Source organism: Arvicola amphibius, chromosome 8 (assembly GCF_903992535.2).
Source record: "Arvicola amphibius chromosome 8, mArvAmp1.2, whole genome shotgun sequence".
Taxonomy (NCBI): domain Eukaryota; kingdom Metazoa; phylum Chordata; class Mammalia; order Rodentia; family Cricetidae; genus Arvicola; species Arvicola amphibius.
In genome coordinates, this window is record NC_052054.1 from 52,632,796 (window position 1) to 52,648,209 (window position 15,414).

At 44.9% G+C, this 15,414-nt stretch overlaps 1 protein-coding gene across 1 annotated transcript in view; it reads right to left on the bottom strand.

Annotated features, from left to right (window-relative positions):
- Positions 1-4,792: 4,792 nt before the first annotated feature.
- Fig4 (FIG4 phosphoinositide 5-phosphatase) overlaps positions 4,793-15,414 on the bottom strand; it is a 115,093-nt gene continuing 104,471 nt past the window's right edge. The window contains exon 23 of the mRNA XM_038340597.2: positions 4,793-5,343. Within this exon, the coding sequence (XP_038196525.1) occupies positions 5,166-5,343 (178 nt within the window). The 3' untranslated portion in view covers positions 4,793-5,165. The remainder of the gene's footprint in view (positions 5,344-15,414) is intronic.

A 15,414-nucleotide genomic window follows, 5' to 3' on the forward strand; every position in this document is an offset into this window, starting at 1 on the left:
ACACACCTGCCCACTGCTGGCAGCACAGCCGAACACGTGCAGTTTCCAAATAACCAGCCAGGGGGGCAGCATGCTCCAGCAAGGAAGAGATCGCACTACCCTCGGCAGAGGACTCATCCAGCTGGAACAATCGGTTCATTTGCCAGGGTTCAAAAAGTGGTTCTTACCTGAAGAGAACAATTGAAAATGCTAGGGGACGGAGCAAAAAAGGAGAACACAACTCTAATCTAATCTGAAAAGAACAAAACGTGATTTCCAGAAGAGCCCCGCTGGCGCCTGAGAACAACTTTGTCTTCTCAGGGTGCTCTACACCATTCTGACCAGCCAGCTCCCAAGGTGGAGTGAGGGGGGCAGACTGGAGGCATCTTAGTCTCCAGAGGGACAGAACACCCTCAGGAGAAAACTCAGAGTTGAGTGGAAAAAAATAAAGGTTTCCTACAAAACAGAAGATAGGGGGAAGTTTTTGGCAGCAGTTAGAATCTCACTTCACATGTCGTCGGAGGATGGATTGGGAATGTGACAGGAGTCACTTTCCTCTGGAGAAGGGGACTTCATACAGTCATTTCAGCTGGGATCTTCAAACCGAGGCTGAAAGTTAAGTTTTGGTTTTTCGGACAAATCACATTTGTAAGATTGTTGCTCATGGCCAAGACTGACTTTTCATGCAAGATCTCTTGTAATGGACATGTCTAGTCTTGCCCCTGGCATGGCCAGGCAGGGGATGAACTGGAAAGTTCCAACCAAGACCAAGATATCTAGGTTCGGGAAGTGAGATGTGATTTTTATCCACAGCTGCAGCTAGAAGTGACACTATGAGACCCATGTGAAAGAAGGGATAAACAGGAAATGAAAGATGGGATTCACTCACTGACTCTCTGCCCTCACCTGCACCTTCCTAGGAGAGGCCCTGTAACTTTCTTGCTTTTGTGTCCGGTTTTATGGTCAACATGTGATTTTTATTTCATAGGGTATGCCCACTATGTGATAAGAGTTTGGTTGGTGACCCATTCTTACACGGGTTTTTTAATTGCTTAACTTAAGGAGTTCAAATCCATAGAAACAAGCTGAAATATGACTAGAGCTATAGAAGTTTCTTTGTAAGGGCAGCGAGGTCCTCGGTTAGCAAGAGGCAGTGACCACATCCCCTTGCCAGTGACTTTCTGAATGAACTTAGTGACTCTTTACGTTCTGATGAATGCTGAACTTCATGCTTTACACAAATTTCCCAGTATTTCTCCGACAACTATCCACACTAGACAAGAAGACAGTCTAGAGATGGTAAAGTGATCGCTCTAAGTCTGGGGGTGATTAGAAAGTTCTGGGTCCATGTTCCTAAGCATCACACCTTCCTTCCCTTTGGGTCTACAGAGAGAGCAGTCTCTGTGTCTTCTATGCCACATTAGCTCTTCAACGCTTTCAGACACACATTCACTTTGTTTACCTGCTCCCTGTGCTCACTAGCCCCCTTGCAGGGGTTAAACGCTATGATTGCTTTGCTCTCAATTTGTAAAGCATCATTAGTTAGCCAAGGTAATCAGAATTAATAGCAAAAGTGATAGTCTAGACACCATCTTGTCACATCAAAATCAGGCTAACCCTGAGAGGGACTTAGGCAGCAGCTTTAGACAAAGAACATAGGGTATTGGTAGTGCGAACACCATTACTGCCTCCACTACCATCTAGTCCCACCCATCATCATCACCCACAGCTATGGTTGACTAAACATCTTCTGTCCGCCTGATCCATGGTCAATTCCACAGCCAGACAGCATAGGAGAGTGTTACCCTCCCTGACTTTTGTTTGTTTAGGGCACTATTGGGGAGGTTGAGGCAAAAGGACCAGCAAGTTTGAAGCCAACCTAGTCAACTTAGAACCTGTCTCAAAATAAAAAGTTAAAAGCAGGGTAGTGTCTTAGGATTTCTATTGCTATGAAGAGACACCATGACCACAGCAACCCTTACAAAGGAAAGTATTTAATCGTGGAGGCTCACTTACAGTTCAGAGGTTTAGTCCATTATCTTCATGGTGGGAAGCAAGGCAGCACATAGGCAGACATGATGCTAGAGAAGGAACTGAGGGTTCTACATATCAACTCGCAGGCAACAGGAAGTAGTCTGTCTCACTGGATGTGGCTTGAGCATAGATGAGACTTCAGAGTCTGTCACCACACTTCCTCCAACAAGGCCACACCTCCTAACAGTGCCATTCCCGTTGGAGGCCATTTTCTTTGAAAAAAACCACATCTGGGAACATAGCTCAAAAGTAGAATGCTAATCTGGCATGTTTAAGGTCTCGTTCTAACTTGCTTCCTCTTGTGATAAATACCATGACCAAAATATGTTGGCTAATATTGGCTATCAACTTGACATACTTGGGAAGAAGGATCCTCGGTTGAGAATCTGCCTCTACCACACTGGTCTGTAGGCATGTCTGTAGGACACTTTCTTGATTGCTCAATGATGGAGGAGGGTTGGGCCCACTATGGGTGGTGCCATCCCTAGGCAGGGGACTGGGCTGTACATGGCCTTTACTTTAGTGTTTGATCCAAGTTTCTGCCTTAGCATCCTTCAATGATGGACCACAACCTGAGAGATGAAAGAAATCTGAACCTCCCTAAATTGCTTTTGGTGATGGTATATGACCAAATTAGAACAGGCCTTAAACATACCAGGCCAGGTCCAACTTCTGTGATATATCCCCAGCCTTCTTTTTTATTTTGAGACAAGTTTTAAGTTGAGTACATCAGCCTGGAACTTGGGTCCTTCTACCTTAGCCTTTTAACCATGAGGTGAGAGGCCTACATCACCAGGCCTGGCTTGTTACCCCCACTTTATAGTTAAAGCAGTTAGTTCAGAAAGGTTACAAAGGCAATCTGGCTCCTAGATTTTCATGGAACTTGGGAGAAAGCTTATCCTTATCATTATTGGGTTGACCCGGCAGCCATGCTAAAAAGAAATGTTAAGAAAAATTAAGCATAGTGTCTGATTTGTAACTGCAGCCAGGCAGCAACTCCAGATTATTCTGTGGCTGGGGAAGTCACGCGGGAACCCACAACCCACAGCAAGCTCTCGTGCAGAGCTGCAAACCACGCCAACACAAAACCCTTCTTCTCTGTTATCATTCTCTAATCTTGACTTCATGATGGTGTCAATCAAAACTGTCTGCTAAACGGAGCTTCACACTTACAAAAACGTGAATGCTCCTAGAGAATCCTAGTGTCCCAGAGTCATTGCCATGCTCTTTCTTGGTCAGCCGGCTTGTTTTTTTTCTCTATGCTACTTATAGGAACAAGGGCTTTCTGGGAACTGGGATGAGGAAAATGAGACCAAGAAGGGAACTGAGACATTAAAGAACGGCATCTAACACTTTGTGGTAAACTGCTAGGAAACACACAGCTGCCATGTTAGTGTCTGACTATGTGGGAGTTCTAGCCAGATGTGCCTATCACCTATTACTGTACCAAATATATTACACAACTGTGCACCATAAAGTTTAGAACAACCATAAAAATTGTATTTTGAAAGTACGAGTGGTGTGTGTGTGTCATCTGTGCGTACGCATGCATACGCACATGTACAGTGAGTGCAGATGCTGGTGGAGGCCAGAAGAGGGCGCTGGATCTCATGGAGCTGGAGTTGCAGTGAGGGTGAGCCAGCACAGCAGGTGATGGGCACATCTGGAGCTGGAGTTGCAGTGAGGGTGAGCCAGCACAGCAGGTGATGGGCACATCTGGTTAGTATTCCACAAAGTCACACTAATACGGCAACTGTGTGTTTTCTAGCAGTCTGCCACAAAGTGTTTGATGCCTTTTTTTATGTCTCAGTTCCCTGCTTGATCATATTTTATACATCCCATTTCCCAGAAAGCCCTTGTTTGGTGTAGGAGGTCCTTCTGTCTATGCTTTCATTGGTTGAATAAAGAAACTGCCTTGGCCTTTTGATAGGGCAGAACTTAGGTAGGCGGGGAGACAGAACTGAATTCTGGGAGAAGGAAAGCAGAGTCAGAGAGAGAGCTGCCATGGAGCTGCCATGTCAGACATGCTGAATCTTTCCCCGTAAGCCACGACCTCATGATGACATACAGAGTAACAGAAATGGGTTAAATCAAGATGTAAGAGTTAGCCAATAAGAGGCTAGAGATAATGGGGCCAGGCAGTGTTTAAATGAACACAGTTTCTGTGTGGTTATTTTGGGTGTAAGCTGGCAGGGCGGCTGGGATGACAAGCAGTCTGCTTCCTCCTGTTACACTTTGTTCCTATGAGTAACGTGGAGGAGAGGACCAAACCGACCTGAGGTTCTCCATGAAAGAACACGCACTCTCACCTAACCTCTGGGCCATCTCTTCAGCCCCTCAAACAGCTCTTACTAATGCTTTATTTTATAATATACAGAGAAGTTCTTAGAACAGTAGAAAGAAATTAATGTTTTCCTCACATGCTCTGCCACACATTGTCTGTCCTGAACCCTGTTTTAGATGGCACTTTGTTGAGGTCTTGTCCCTTTATCCATAAACACTTCAGAGTACATTTCCTAAGAACACAGTTTTACAGGTAAGGGAATACTATTTTTTTCCAGTCAAAATTAGCATTTAATCATTCAGAATAAATTAAAAATGGGCAACTATGAAGAAAAGGAAAACTGCCTTCTTCATAAGAGAAAATACTTAGGGCTGTTTTGCTACTGGGATATTCCGAGACCTTGCCATAGTTCTTCATAAAGCAAAACTTTGTGACATTTCAGAATGTGAAGTTTCTTAAACTAGATTAAAAGCAAAACAGCAACAGAGGCAACCATTTCTTTATTAACTTTAATTTGTAATTTGTATGGTACAAAGGCATGAAAAGCTTCAGACACAAAGGACTTGGGGGTTCACTTCTTAAAGATTTTACTTTTAGCATTGTTTTGAATTGTGTGCGCACACACTTGAGTACACACTTGAGGTCCCTCTGAATCCAGAAGGCAGCGTTGGAGCCCTTGTAGTTGGAGCTGCTGAAGGTTGTAAGCCACTCAACAGGCATGTTGGGAACCAAATTCAGACCCTGAAAGAGCACTCTATGTCCTCAGCCACACAGATGCATCTCCAGATCTAGGGAATTCCTTTTCACAGACAACACTGAGCAGATCACAGTCTAAACCAGTGCAACTCTGTCTCCCTCAGGGCTTTCTTCATAAGTAGCGATTTCTGATGTACTCTCTGTACATGGCAGTATCTTCTTTACCAAGGGGCTGCATGATACCGTAGCTGGCCTGGATATGGGCTTGGAAGATCTCTGTAGACTTTCTGTCTACTCTTGGGGGCTGAACTTCATAGATGTTGTCTTGCGAGAAAGCTGAAATGGGAGTTCTGTAAGAGATAAAAATGAAGGCTGCATTAAAGAAAACCAAAAGGACTAGAAGGAGCCATGAGGACCATCTCTGCAGTTGCTACTGGCCGCTTCTCCTCTGGCTGCAGATTGCTAGATAAACACTGCCTGAGAAGCCATCCCTGATGCCCGGGCAGGGCAGAATCCCATTTCTGGTCCTCATAGAATGACAGCTTTATAGTTTTATGTCCATCTGGCTCCCACTGGAAGCATCTACAGATGGTGGCTAAATTTTGTTCTTTGTTTTTGAAGGCACTTGGTTTTGCAAAGGAAGATCAAGTAGGAATCAATGGAGTAGGAGACAGTCACAATTCTGACCAATGAGTTTATATCGGAAGAATGTTCGCTCATTGAACAAGTAGTCAGTAAATAAGAACACGGCTAACAATTACTTATGTGTAGTTTCTTACTTGAAATTCTGAAATCCTAAAAAGCTTTGATAGCCAAAAGCGACACTGCCTGGAACATCCGGCCCGACCACAATGCACTGCTCTCCCTTCCTCACGCTACTACCTGCGAACGTTATGTCATACATACATACATCAGACATGGCCTCAGATCTCACTGGGGATGTTAGTATGAAGTGACTGTATCTTGGTGTGCTAACACTCACTTCTTAATTCCACAACACATCTGGCCTCAGGCTTTCAGGCAAGGAAGTGTGGATTTAAGACAGGCAGCTGCCTTCCTTTCTGAGGGACTCAAGAATCCTCTATTCAAAAACGCCCCTCTGTTCTCACCCACACAGCCTACTACAGTGCTTGGAACCTCGACCCATCCCTTTGACCGTCTCTAGAATGGCCTTGTCAAAATTCATGGTGGCAGTAGCTCACACACCCTCGACTTCCAGCAATTTGAATGGCCACTAGGTACTGCACACTTAGCTAGTCAAGTGACAAGTCAGAAGTGACACAGAGGACACACGTGTGAGGGAAGCGTGCTGTTCAGGTGTGTGCTCAGAAGATCAAACAGAGGCCAGTGGTCAGAAGGGACAGGAAACCAGACATGGTGAAGGACAAGGACAAGCGACCACACACTTCATCACTTGCCATCTTTCAAGAAGGTTCCATATGCTCTGGGAACCAAAACTGGGGACTCAACCTTGCTCCTGGGCATCTGGGAGGAGTCCCAGGCACCCTGATGCTCACTATTTGCTTAGCTGGGACTCAGGAGCTAGGGGAGGGGTGTATGATCAGCACAGTGGACCTCAGAGGCACCTGGAACATTAGCTGTCTGCTGGAACCCGGGCAGTGTAGTAACATGAAGGAAAAGAAAAACCATCCAAGAGTTCGTTCACGCCCTTGAATCTATGTTCATAGGACGTGCGGCCCTTAAACGTGGGTGTTCCTTACTCTTCTCAAATGCCATTAAGGTAGAGCCTGGAGAGATGACTCAGCAGCCAGACTGCTGGCCCTGAAAGTAATAAGACCAGAGCTTAGATCCCTAGAACTCACACAAAGGCCAGGAGGGCATGGGGGTTGCTCACAGCTCCAGCTTTGGAAGGCAGAGACAGGATCCCCAGAGCAAGCCAACTGGCTGGACTAGCTGGAGCAGTGAGCTCTGGTTTTGCCTGAGAGATTCCGCCCCAAAGAATAAAGCTGGAGAGTGAAGGAAGATACCTGATATCAACCTCAGGCTTCCAGTCACACGTGCACATGTACATGCATACCTGCATACACACATGAGCCAACATACATGGAAACATGCATATACATAAGCTTATATATGAAAGGAAGAAAGGAAGGAGAGGGGGAGAAAGGGAGAGAGACAGGCAGGCAGACAGACAGAGATAGATGTTTGTACATCTGGAATGACTAGACACTTCCAGTTTTATTTCAATGAGATGTCCTATAATCTCTAGCCATTACAGGATGGTGTGTGCTATAATCAAAGGCAAATTTCAGTGAGACCCCCTTGATGTATTCTCTTTCCTCTCTCCCTCTCTCCCCCCTCTCTCCTTTTCTCTCTCTCTCTCTCTCTCTCTCTCTCTCTCTCTCTCTCTCTCTCTCTCTCTCTCACACACACACACACACACACACACACACACGACAGAGAGAGAATGAAAGGGGTAAAGGAGGGATGGGACCTGGGGGAAAGGAAAAAAAGGCCAGGTAAAAGAATCCTGAGATGGCTAGATCTCATCGCATGCCAGTGGATAGGCTCTATTTCAAAATATAGACACAGCAATATTGAATGTCTGTGTTTAACACACCATTATGGTGGATGACGGAGATGCTATATAAAGCTATTCATAATTTTTCCTTAGAAAATTACAGGAATTCTATAGTTAATTTAATTCCAGATGAGCAATTAGGAGTCTCTAATGGTAATATTCAGGGACAAACCATTTTCACTAGACCTGTTAACAGAGTGCTTCCATTTGTTTTCAGAGATTACCACCAAGTTAGCAAGCACAGCATCTCCTGGACTCCACGCTCAATGTGCTACCTGTACTGCTCCGGCACCAGCTCCTTCTCAGAGCTCTTACATGTCCACCACCTTACCTAGTTCACTCTGGAGGGAGGAAGAGCAGGCTTTACACCTTCTAATACTCAGATGAGCTATCTGTAAAGCTGAACGGATGGCCCCCATATTCTCTTTGGATCTTGACCTCTGCATGGAACCCCATGTTGTGAGATTCCTGGCAAGCATCATAGCAGACATCTAACATGCAATGGTTGTTCAGAGGCGACTTCTGGAAACTAAAACCTTATGATTAGCAGGGGACGTGACCCTGCTGTCCTGGTGGTAGCTGGCCAGGGCAACCACAAATGGGACCGCACACTTCCACCCAATGCCTTTGATTTCCTATCAAGAAATAAAGTGGGCGTCCTTGCTTTGCTTCTCAGAACCCAATTCACTGAAAGCAGAGTCACAGAAAACGATGACAAACTCGTAAATAGGAAACACAACACACTGGCTGACACGGAATGGCAGGCGGGTTTAGGATTCCAACACAACACCCCATCCAGGGGGTGATACGAAGTCTACGTCAAACCATAAAAAGACAATGCTAAAATATGTACTGCTGCATTTGGGTCAGAAGAAAGCTCAGTACCCCACACTGCTGGAGTAACAGCAAGGGAGCAGGAAGAGTTAGATTCACAAAGAGCCTTTATTTCATGATCCAGTCACAGGAAGCCCCTCAGAGACCTCAGTTCTGAGAGTGTGGCCATGCCAGCCAGCAGCAGCAGCAGCACCTGGGACCTCACCAGAACTATAGATGCTAGGCTCCTATGCTAGACCTACTCCTGCAAGAGTAGCTGATAGTGAGACAGAGAAACAGCATTTCAGTGAGCCTCCCGGATGACTCTGACACCTGCTAAGCTCAGCAGCTTCTGGTCTAGCATGGCTGCTATCAGTTATACAGATGAGAGATGCAGAATGCAAAATAAGATCTTATTTAAATTTTTACGATGATGGGAATTGAACTCAGGGCCTTGGATACTGTAGGCACACATACTACTGCTGAGCCATACTCCAATTACTTAAAATTCTTTTCCTAAAGACAGGTCTTACTATGTCGTCCAGGTTAATTGTAGACTCACAACCCTACTGCCTCAGATGCTTGAATTACAGGGGTGCGCCACCATGCCTGGCTCCAAGTGCTTTCTTTTTTTTTTTGTTTGTTTGTTTTTGTTTTTTTTCGAGACAGGGTTTCTCTGCAGCTTTAGAGCCTGTCCTGGAACTAGCTCTTGTAGACCAGGCTGGTCTCGAACTCACAGAGATCCGCCTGCCTCTGCCTCCCGAGTGCTGGGATTAAAGGCATGCGCCACCACTGCCCGGCTCCAAGTGCTTTCTTAAAGGTCTTATCTAGCATCTTAGGCTATCTCTGAACTCCTGATCCTCCTGCCTCTGCATTCCAACTTCTAGGAGAAATGTGTATTTTAAAACAAGAATAAACTTTCTCTTTTTCTTTTCTTTCCTCCTTCCTTCCTTTCTTCCTATTCCCCTCCCTCCCCCCCCCCCCTTGATAGGGTTTCTCTGTGTAGCCCTGGCTGTTCTGAAACTCACTTTATAGACCAGGCTGGCCTTGAACTCACAGAGATCCACCTGTCTTTGCCTCCCAAGTGCTGGGATTAGGGCATGAACCACCGCCATCCGGCACATGCACTCTTTTAAATGACAGAATGCTACTAACCTTACACTGGAGGGAACAGTTTAAGGTTCAGTTATAAAGGTATGAGCAGCAATATTAGATTCACCTCTTATTTTCGAATGAGGAAACTTTTTCTTTTTTTACTTCCCCATAGACTTCTGCATTTCTGAGGTGGGAATGAAAACAGCATCCATGACCTCACAAGAGGCTGCTGGAATGAGAACGGGTGGAGTCAGACACCCCTACTGCAAGACAGTCTCTATTAGACTGATGACATCTCTTTCGAGATTTAAAAACTACACATGGTAGAAACTATGACAGTGTTTTCTTTTGTGCATTCCAGTAAAGAGACCCAGCTTATTATTGTACTTATATTACAAAAATATAAATAAATAAAACCGCCAACACCCCCCCCCCAAAAAAAACACCCTCACATTTGCCTCCTGGCCACAAACAGAGGAAATATATTTTTAAGCTTCTCATAGACTCAAAGGCAGAAAACCTATTGCCCCTCATTCAAATGCCAGTCATATTTCTGGGCATAAAATATGATAATTACATTGCAGATTCACTTCTTTTTATCTATGAAAAGCAGTTCCATCTTGACAGTGTGTTCCATACTTCCCGCTCAGGGAATGTTGTGGTCTTATTTAGGATAATATATTTACCAATTCATTTACAGACTGCTTAACACATACCGTTTGGCGCTTCAAACGTTGAACACTGATGACATTCAGCCTTAAGTGCTGCCTCTGCTCACAGAAGAGAAAACACTCTAGGCAGAAATCCACTAGACAGTCACATCAGATATTTCTAAGGAAAACCCTCATTGGTGCCTTTCAATGGTCTTTGATCAACACGGCTGCTTTTAACATAGCCCTTTCTGATAATAACCTCTATCTTATACTTGGATGCAGAACTAATGATTGAGCCCCCTTATAGTTTAATTCCTGTTGTGAGGACTTTTCTAGCTCGCATGTACTGAGTAACCAGTAATGTACATTGGCTTGGGTGGGGCTGCAATGTTTTCAGAATTCAGTGACATGAGGAGCCATGGTTAGTGGCTAAGCTACAATACAAAATTGGGGTTAAACTGTCAGACGCCACGTAAGTAACTCTAACAACCATATAGGATCGTTTTCCATATGTTAAACGTTCAGACGACACATACGTAACTCTAACAACCATATAGGATTGTTTTCCATATGTTAAAATCTTATGCCCTTTCTATGATCAGCATTTTGGCATCCGTTAAACCCCACTAGGCATTTCTAGACATTCTAGTAACAGTTCCACTCTAAAGATCCATTTTCCTTCCCAGTGTACTGCCTGTTGCTAGCAAAACTTTCAATACTTTTATGATATTTGTATCATCAAATGCTTCCTTGTTGATCACAACTTAGCCAGAGAATCAAGAGAATGCCGTGCTGAGGATTGGGTGATGGTTTTAGGCCATTTGGCTCAGTCTTTCTGGGAGAAAACACTTAGCAGGTCTAACTTGAATCCACTAAAACATAGAGGAGACTTCAGCATGTGCTTCAGCGACCTGTCTTTGCTGTGACCTTGTCTTTGCTGTGACCTTGTCTTTGTTTCATGATCCGCACCAGGAACTACGAGCCCTCGTCATCTAACTGCTGGTGTGTGGCTAGGATAGGCATCCCCAGCTAGATGGATCTTTCGTGTCCTCAGCGACGTCGACCGTTAGCTTGTGGATGCTGTTCTAGCATTTCCCCATCACTGTCCATGGCTTCTCTCTAGGTGCTTGTGTCTTTCCAACAAGATGCTCACACATCTGGAGCCTAGTCTTGAGTCTATCAAGATGATACAGTGGAGATGTATTCAGTTCTTCAAAAAGTAAAATCAATATACCTCCTTCCATAGCTAGCTCACATTCCGAGAGCTCAAATCTAAACACCTAAGACCAAAATGCGGCTCTCAAAGTGTACCATATGGTAGCAGTTGGCTGTATGTGGCAATTTAAACTTACACCTAAATTAATTTAAATTAAGTATATTTAGAATAGTTTTCAGTATTACTTGTCACATGGCAAGCGCATGACAGCCACCTGTAGCCAAAGGCTACTGTGCCAGGCAGAGTAGATGGGGGCTTCACCATTACCACACAACGTTTTACGTGGTGTGTTATTCTAGAATGTCTTCACTGTTAGCTTTCTCCTCGGGAACTTGGGGTACTTGTCTTTCTATGCCCATCTTCATACTATATATATGTGTGTACTGCAGTTGTCAGCATTTACAGGCTTCCCAGTCTCACCTGGTTACTCGGTACAACAAACAGTTCATGGCCTTCTAAGAACTGGATGCATTGTTGTCTGTGCCACTTAGCAGAGGAGTCTTTCAAAATGGCCTGATTAAAGCTCCTTACAAATGTATGGCTTTGCACACCCTGGCTGGGCTTCAGTCCGCTCCTCTACCCTTCTTACAGGGTTCAGGTTGTCTTATCCGTGTCCAGTGGTGGCTTCTTCCAGTCCACCGAGTCCTCCTGACAAAACCCTTCTTATCGCTGAGAGCTTTCTTCCCATCTGGACTGAGAAGCTCCATTTTTATGTAATTTATACATTTCCTGACACCGGCCCAGAGGCAGAAACTCCTAGAAGCCCTGGTTCCTATTAGTGGAAAACTGGCATTCTAAGGCTACACTGCAGGTCTAGGAATTCTCATCATCAAGTCGGTTGTTGCGTGTGTGTGCACACGTGCTTCATGTCAAGGATGATGGACAAAGAGGGTGACAGAATTTATAAATACTGATGATTTATTTACCTCATAATAAACACACGACAGCCGCAGAATAGCAATGCTAACACTGGCAGCATCAGCATGACCCCCGAGAACTGGCTTTGCATGTTCATCCTGTCACGGCTTGTTCAGAGCTGTCTTACCTACAATAATGCACACTATTTGACCACAGAGCTATGGCGTCTTAGCCTCTCCTTTAAACCTCAACTTTGGATCTATAGACAGCCATGGTCCACTATTGACAATGAACTTCGTGTCAGTGACTGTGCTAATCAGCTTTCTGTCACTGTGACAGAACACTTGAGACAATCCGCTTATAATGACAGGAAAGGTTCACAGATTTGAGGGTTTTCATCTATGGTCTTTTGAGCCTGCAGCGGGACAGTGCATCCTGGTAGGAGTGGATGACAGAAGCTGCTATGACACAGACAGAGGAAGAGGAGAGGCCAGAGTCTCAATATCCCCTTAAGGGCACATCCTTGATAACCTAACTTCCTTGCACTAGGCCCTTCTGCCTCTCAATAGCACCACCAGCTGTGGACACGTGGGCTTTTGGGGTCACTTATGTGAGCCACAGAAACGTCTCTAGTCAAGCTGGTTTCTACTCTGTCCATGGAAACGACACTCCCTAGGGTCTCAGCCACAACAAAACCCTCTCTATTTCTACACTTAAGCTTTGAAGAGAATATCCTTTCCTTAAAAGTTTGAAACATGCTACTCACTTCTTTTTCTGGTCCGAGGTACTGTATCCTTTACACCTTATGACAATCTAATCTTCTTTCCACAAGTCCTTATGGAAGCCCAACAGACATTTCTCCCTTAAGGTTTACTTACACACATCCTGGCATCAGTCAGTGTAGGCCGACACTCTCGGGTACGCAGTGTGCTCTTATGACACCAGCTTAAGGAGTCTCACACTGGCTTTTCTTTTTGCCTGTTTTGGCCGTCTGTCTTTGTTAAGGTGGCTATTTATCCATGTTAAATATTGCCTATTGCCAGCACCTGACACCTTAAGTAATTTTAACACTTTAAGTAATTTTTATGTCATCTTCTTTTGTTCTGAATGTAAAAGTTTTGTATCTGAGCTCATTTTGAGCTGGCACATTGCATTTCCAGCCTTTTATGGACTCATCTTGCTGGCACATGCTTGATGTCTATGAGATGTTTGTAAGCTCTCTGTTCTGTTTTTTTCATAGCTTGTGTTATGTGGGGCTGGCCTCTGGTACTCTCCTGCTGCGCACTCTGTAAGATTCCCCGAGCCCGTGGAAGGCAGGGGGGCTCAGGAGACCTTCCCAACTTCACAGCACTTCCCTTTGTTACCACATCACTATGTCCAAAAGCATGCCAACGTGCCCTTCAAGGCTTCCTTGGTGCTCAGATTCTTACATCTGGTTTCTTTTTAGTTTCTGAGGAAGGGTCTCGTGTAGCTCAGGCTAGCCTTGAACTTGCTATGCAGCCTTGAAAAGCTCGATCCTCTGCCTTCACCCCAAGACTGGGATGTAGGGCACATACCTGCCTGACCCCCTCATCTTCACTGGCAATGTCCTGCTCAACTTTGACATCAGCAATTTCTCCTCAGATTTGTTTGCTACCCAGGAAGGGAGCTTCAATAATTAGATTTTACGAGGTAAAGTGATTTAGTCAGTTTCACCTCCTTTTAGAATTCACTAAGGACAGCTGGACACATCTGGTACAATCCCCCCCAGTATTAGCAGCCAAGCTAACATTACCTGCTATGACTTCCAGCTGGGACCTGTCAGCTACTCTTGGGGGCTCATGTACTGAGCCTCATCAGACACCTGGCAGCTCCTTCCTGTTTCTCCCCCATGCACAAATGTTGGCGTCATCCCCACTACCTCTGTTCTGAGACTTGACAAATACCCTGCCATGCTGTCTGGGATGAATCTGCACTGTCACGTGTGCACGGCTGCCTGCTGACGGGCTTCGGGCAAGTGACTGGATCGTGAGAGCTCCTACAAAACCACAGCTTGACCTACTGATGGCCTTATTAGAAAGAAGGCTCCTTCAGAACCACTGGTGGACTTATTAGAAAGAAGGCTCCTAATAACCACTGGTGGACTTATTAGAAAGAAGTGGGATGTAGGAAGTGAAGCCTGATTGGAGGAAGCTTCTGAGTGGCAGCTCTTTTTCTGGGCTCAGCCCCTGCAACTTCCACATGCTGCCTTGTGGGAGGGGAGCAACGTAGGCCGTCGCCCCACCACAAGCTCTGTTTTGTCATGACTCAGGAACAAAGGAACCAGCCACGCATGAACTAATAACCCTGAAATCATGATCCTGAAAAAAATCTGTCCTCTTTCTGAATTGTTTCCATCAGGTATTTATTGCAGTTAAAAAGTGACAATATGGCATTCAGTCTTGCTACCCAACTGTTTCTGGTTTTGCATGAAGATCCAGGGATAAAGAGCCTCAAAATTATTTTATTTGGGCTGGAAGATGGCTCAGTGGGGTGAAGGTCTAGGTTGCCAAGCCTGATGACTTGAGTGATCTCTGGAACCCACATGTGGTGTGGGAAGTCCTTCTGTCTATGTCATTCATTCATTCATTCATTCATTTATTCTGTTTATGTCTTTTTATTGGTTAATGAATAAAGAAGCTGCTTCGGTCAGCAGCTTAGTGGAATATAGCTAGGTGGGAAAAACTAAACTGAATGGTGGGAGAAAGAAGGCAGAGTCAGGAAGACACCATGTAGCCACAGCCAGGATCAGATGAGCCAGAACCTTGTAAGCAAGCCACAGGCACGTGGTGATACACAGATCAATAGAAATGGGTAAAATTAAGATGTAAGACCTAACCCATAAGAAGCTAGAGCTAATAGGTCGAACAGTGATTTAATTAATACAGATTCTGTGTGGTTATTTTGGGCTGAGCAGTCGGGAACAAACAAGCAGCCTCTTACTACAAATTGGCGCTCCAATGTGCGCTAGCTAAATCCACATAAAACCTGAGAGGGCTTAGAAAGGAATCCTAGACATTAAAAATCAAAGTTTAGCTGCATTTTTATTTTCAGATGGGCTCTGCTTGCTGGTGGCATGCTGCAGCTCCTTTAAGAGAGGTCTTCTTGATTCAGCAGTAGCAAAACAAACAAACAAACAAACAAACAAAAGACAACAAAAAAACCCCACATCATTTCAAAATGGCATCCTGGTTCACCAGCACAAATGGCTCTGACTCTTTTGGGC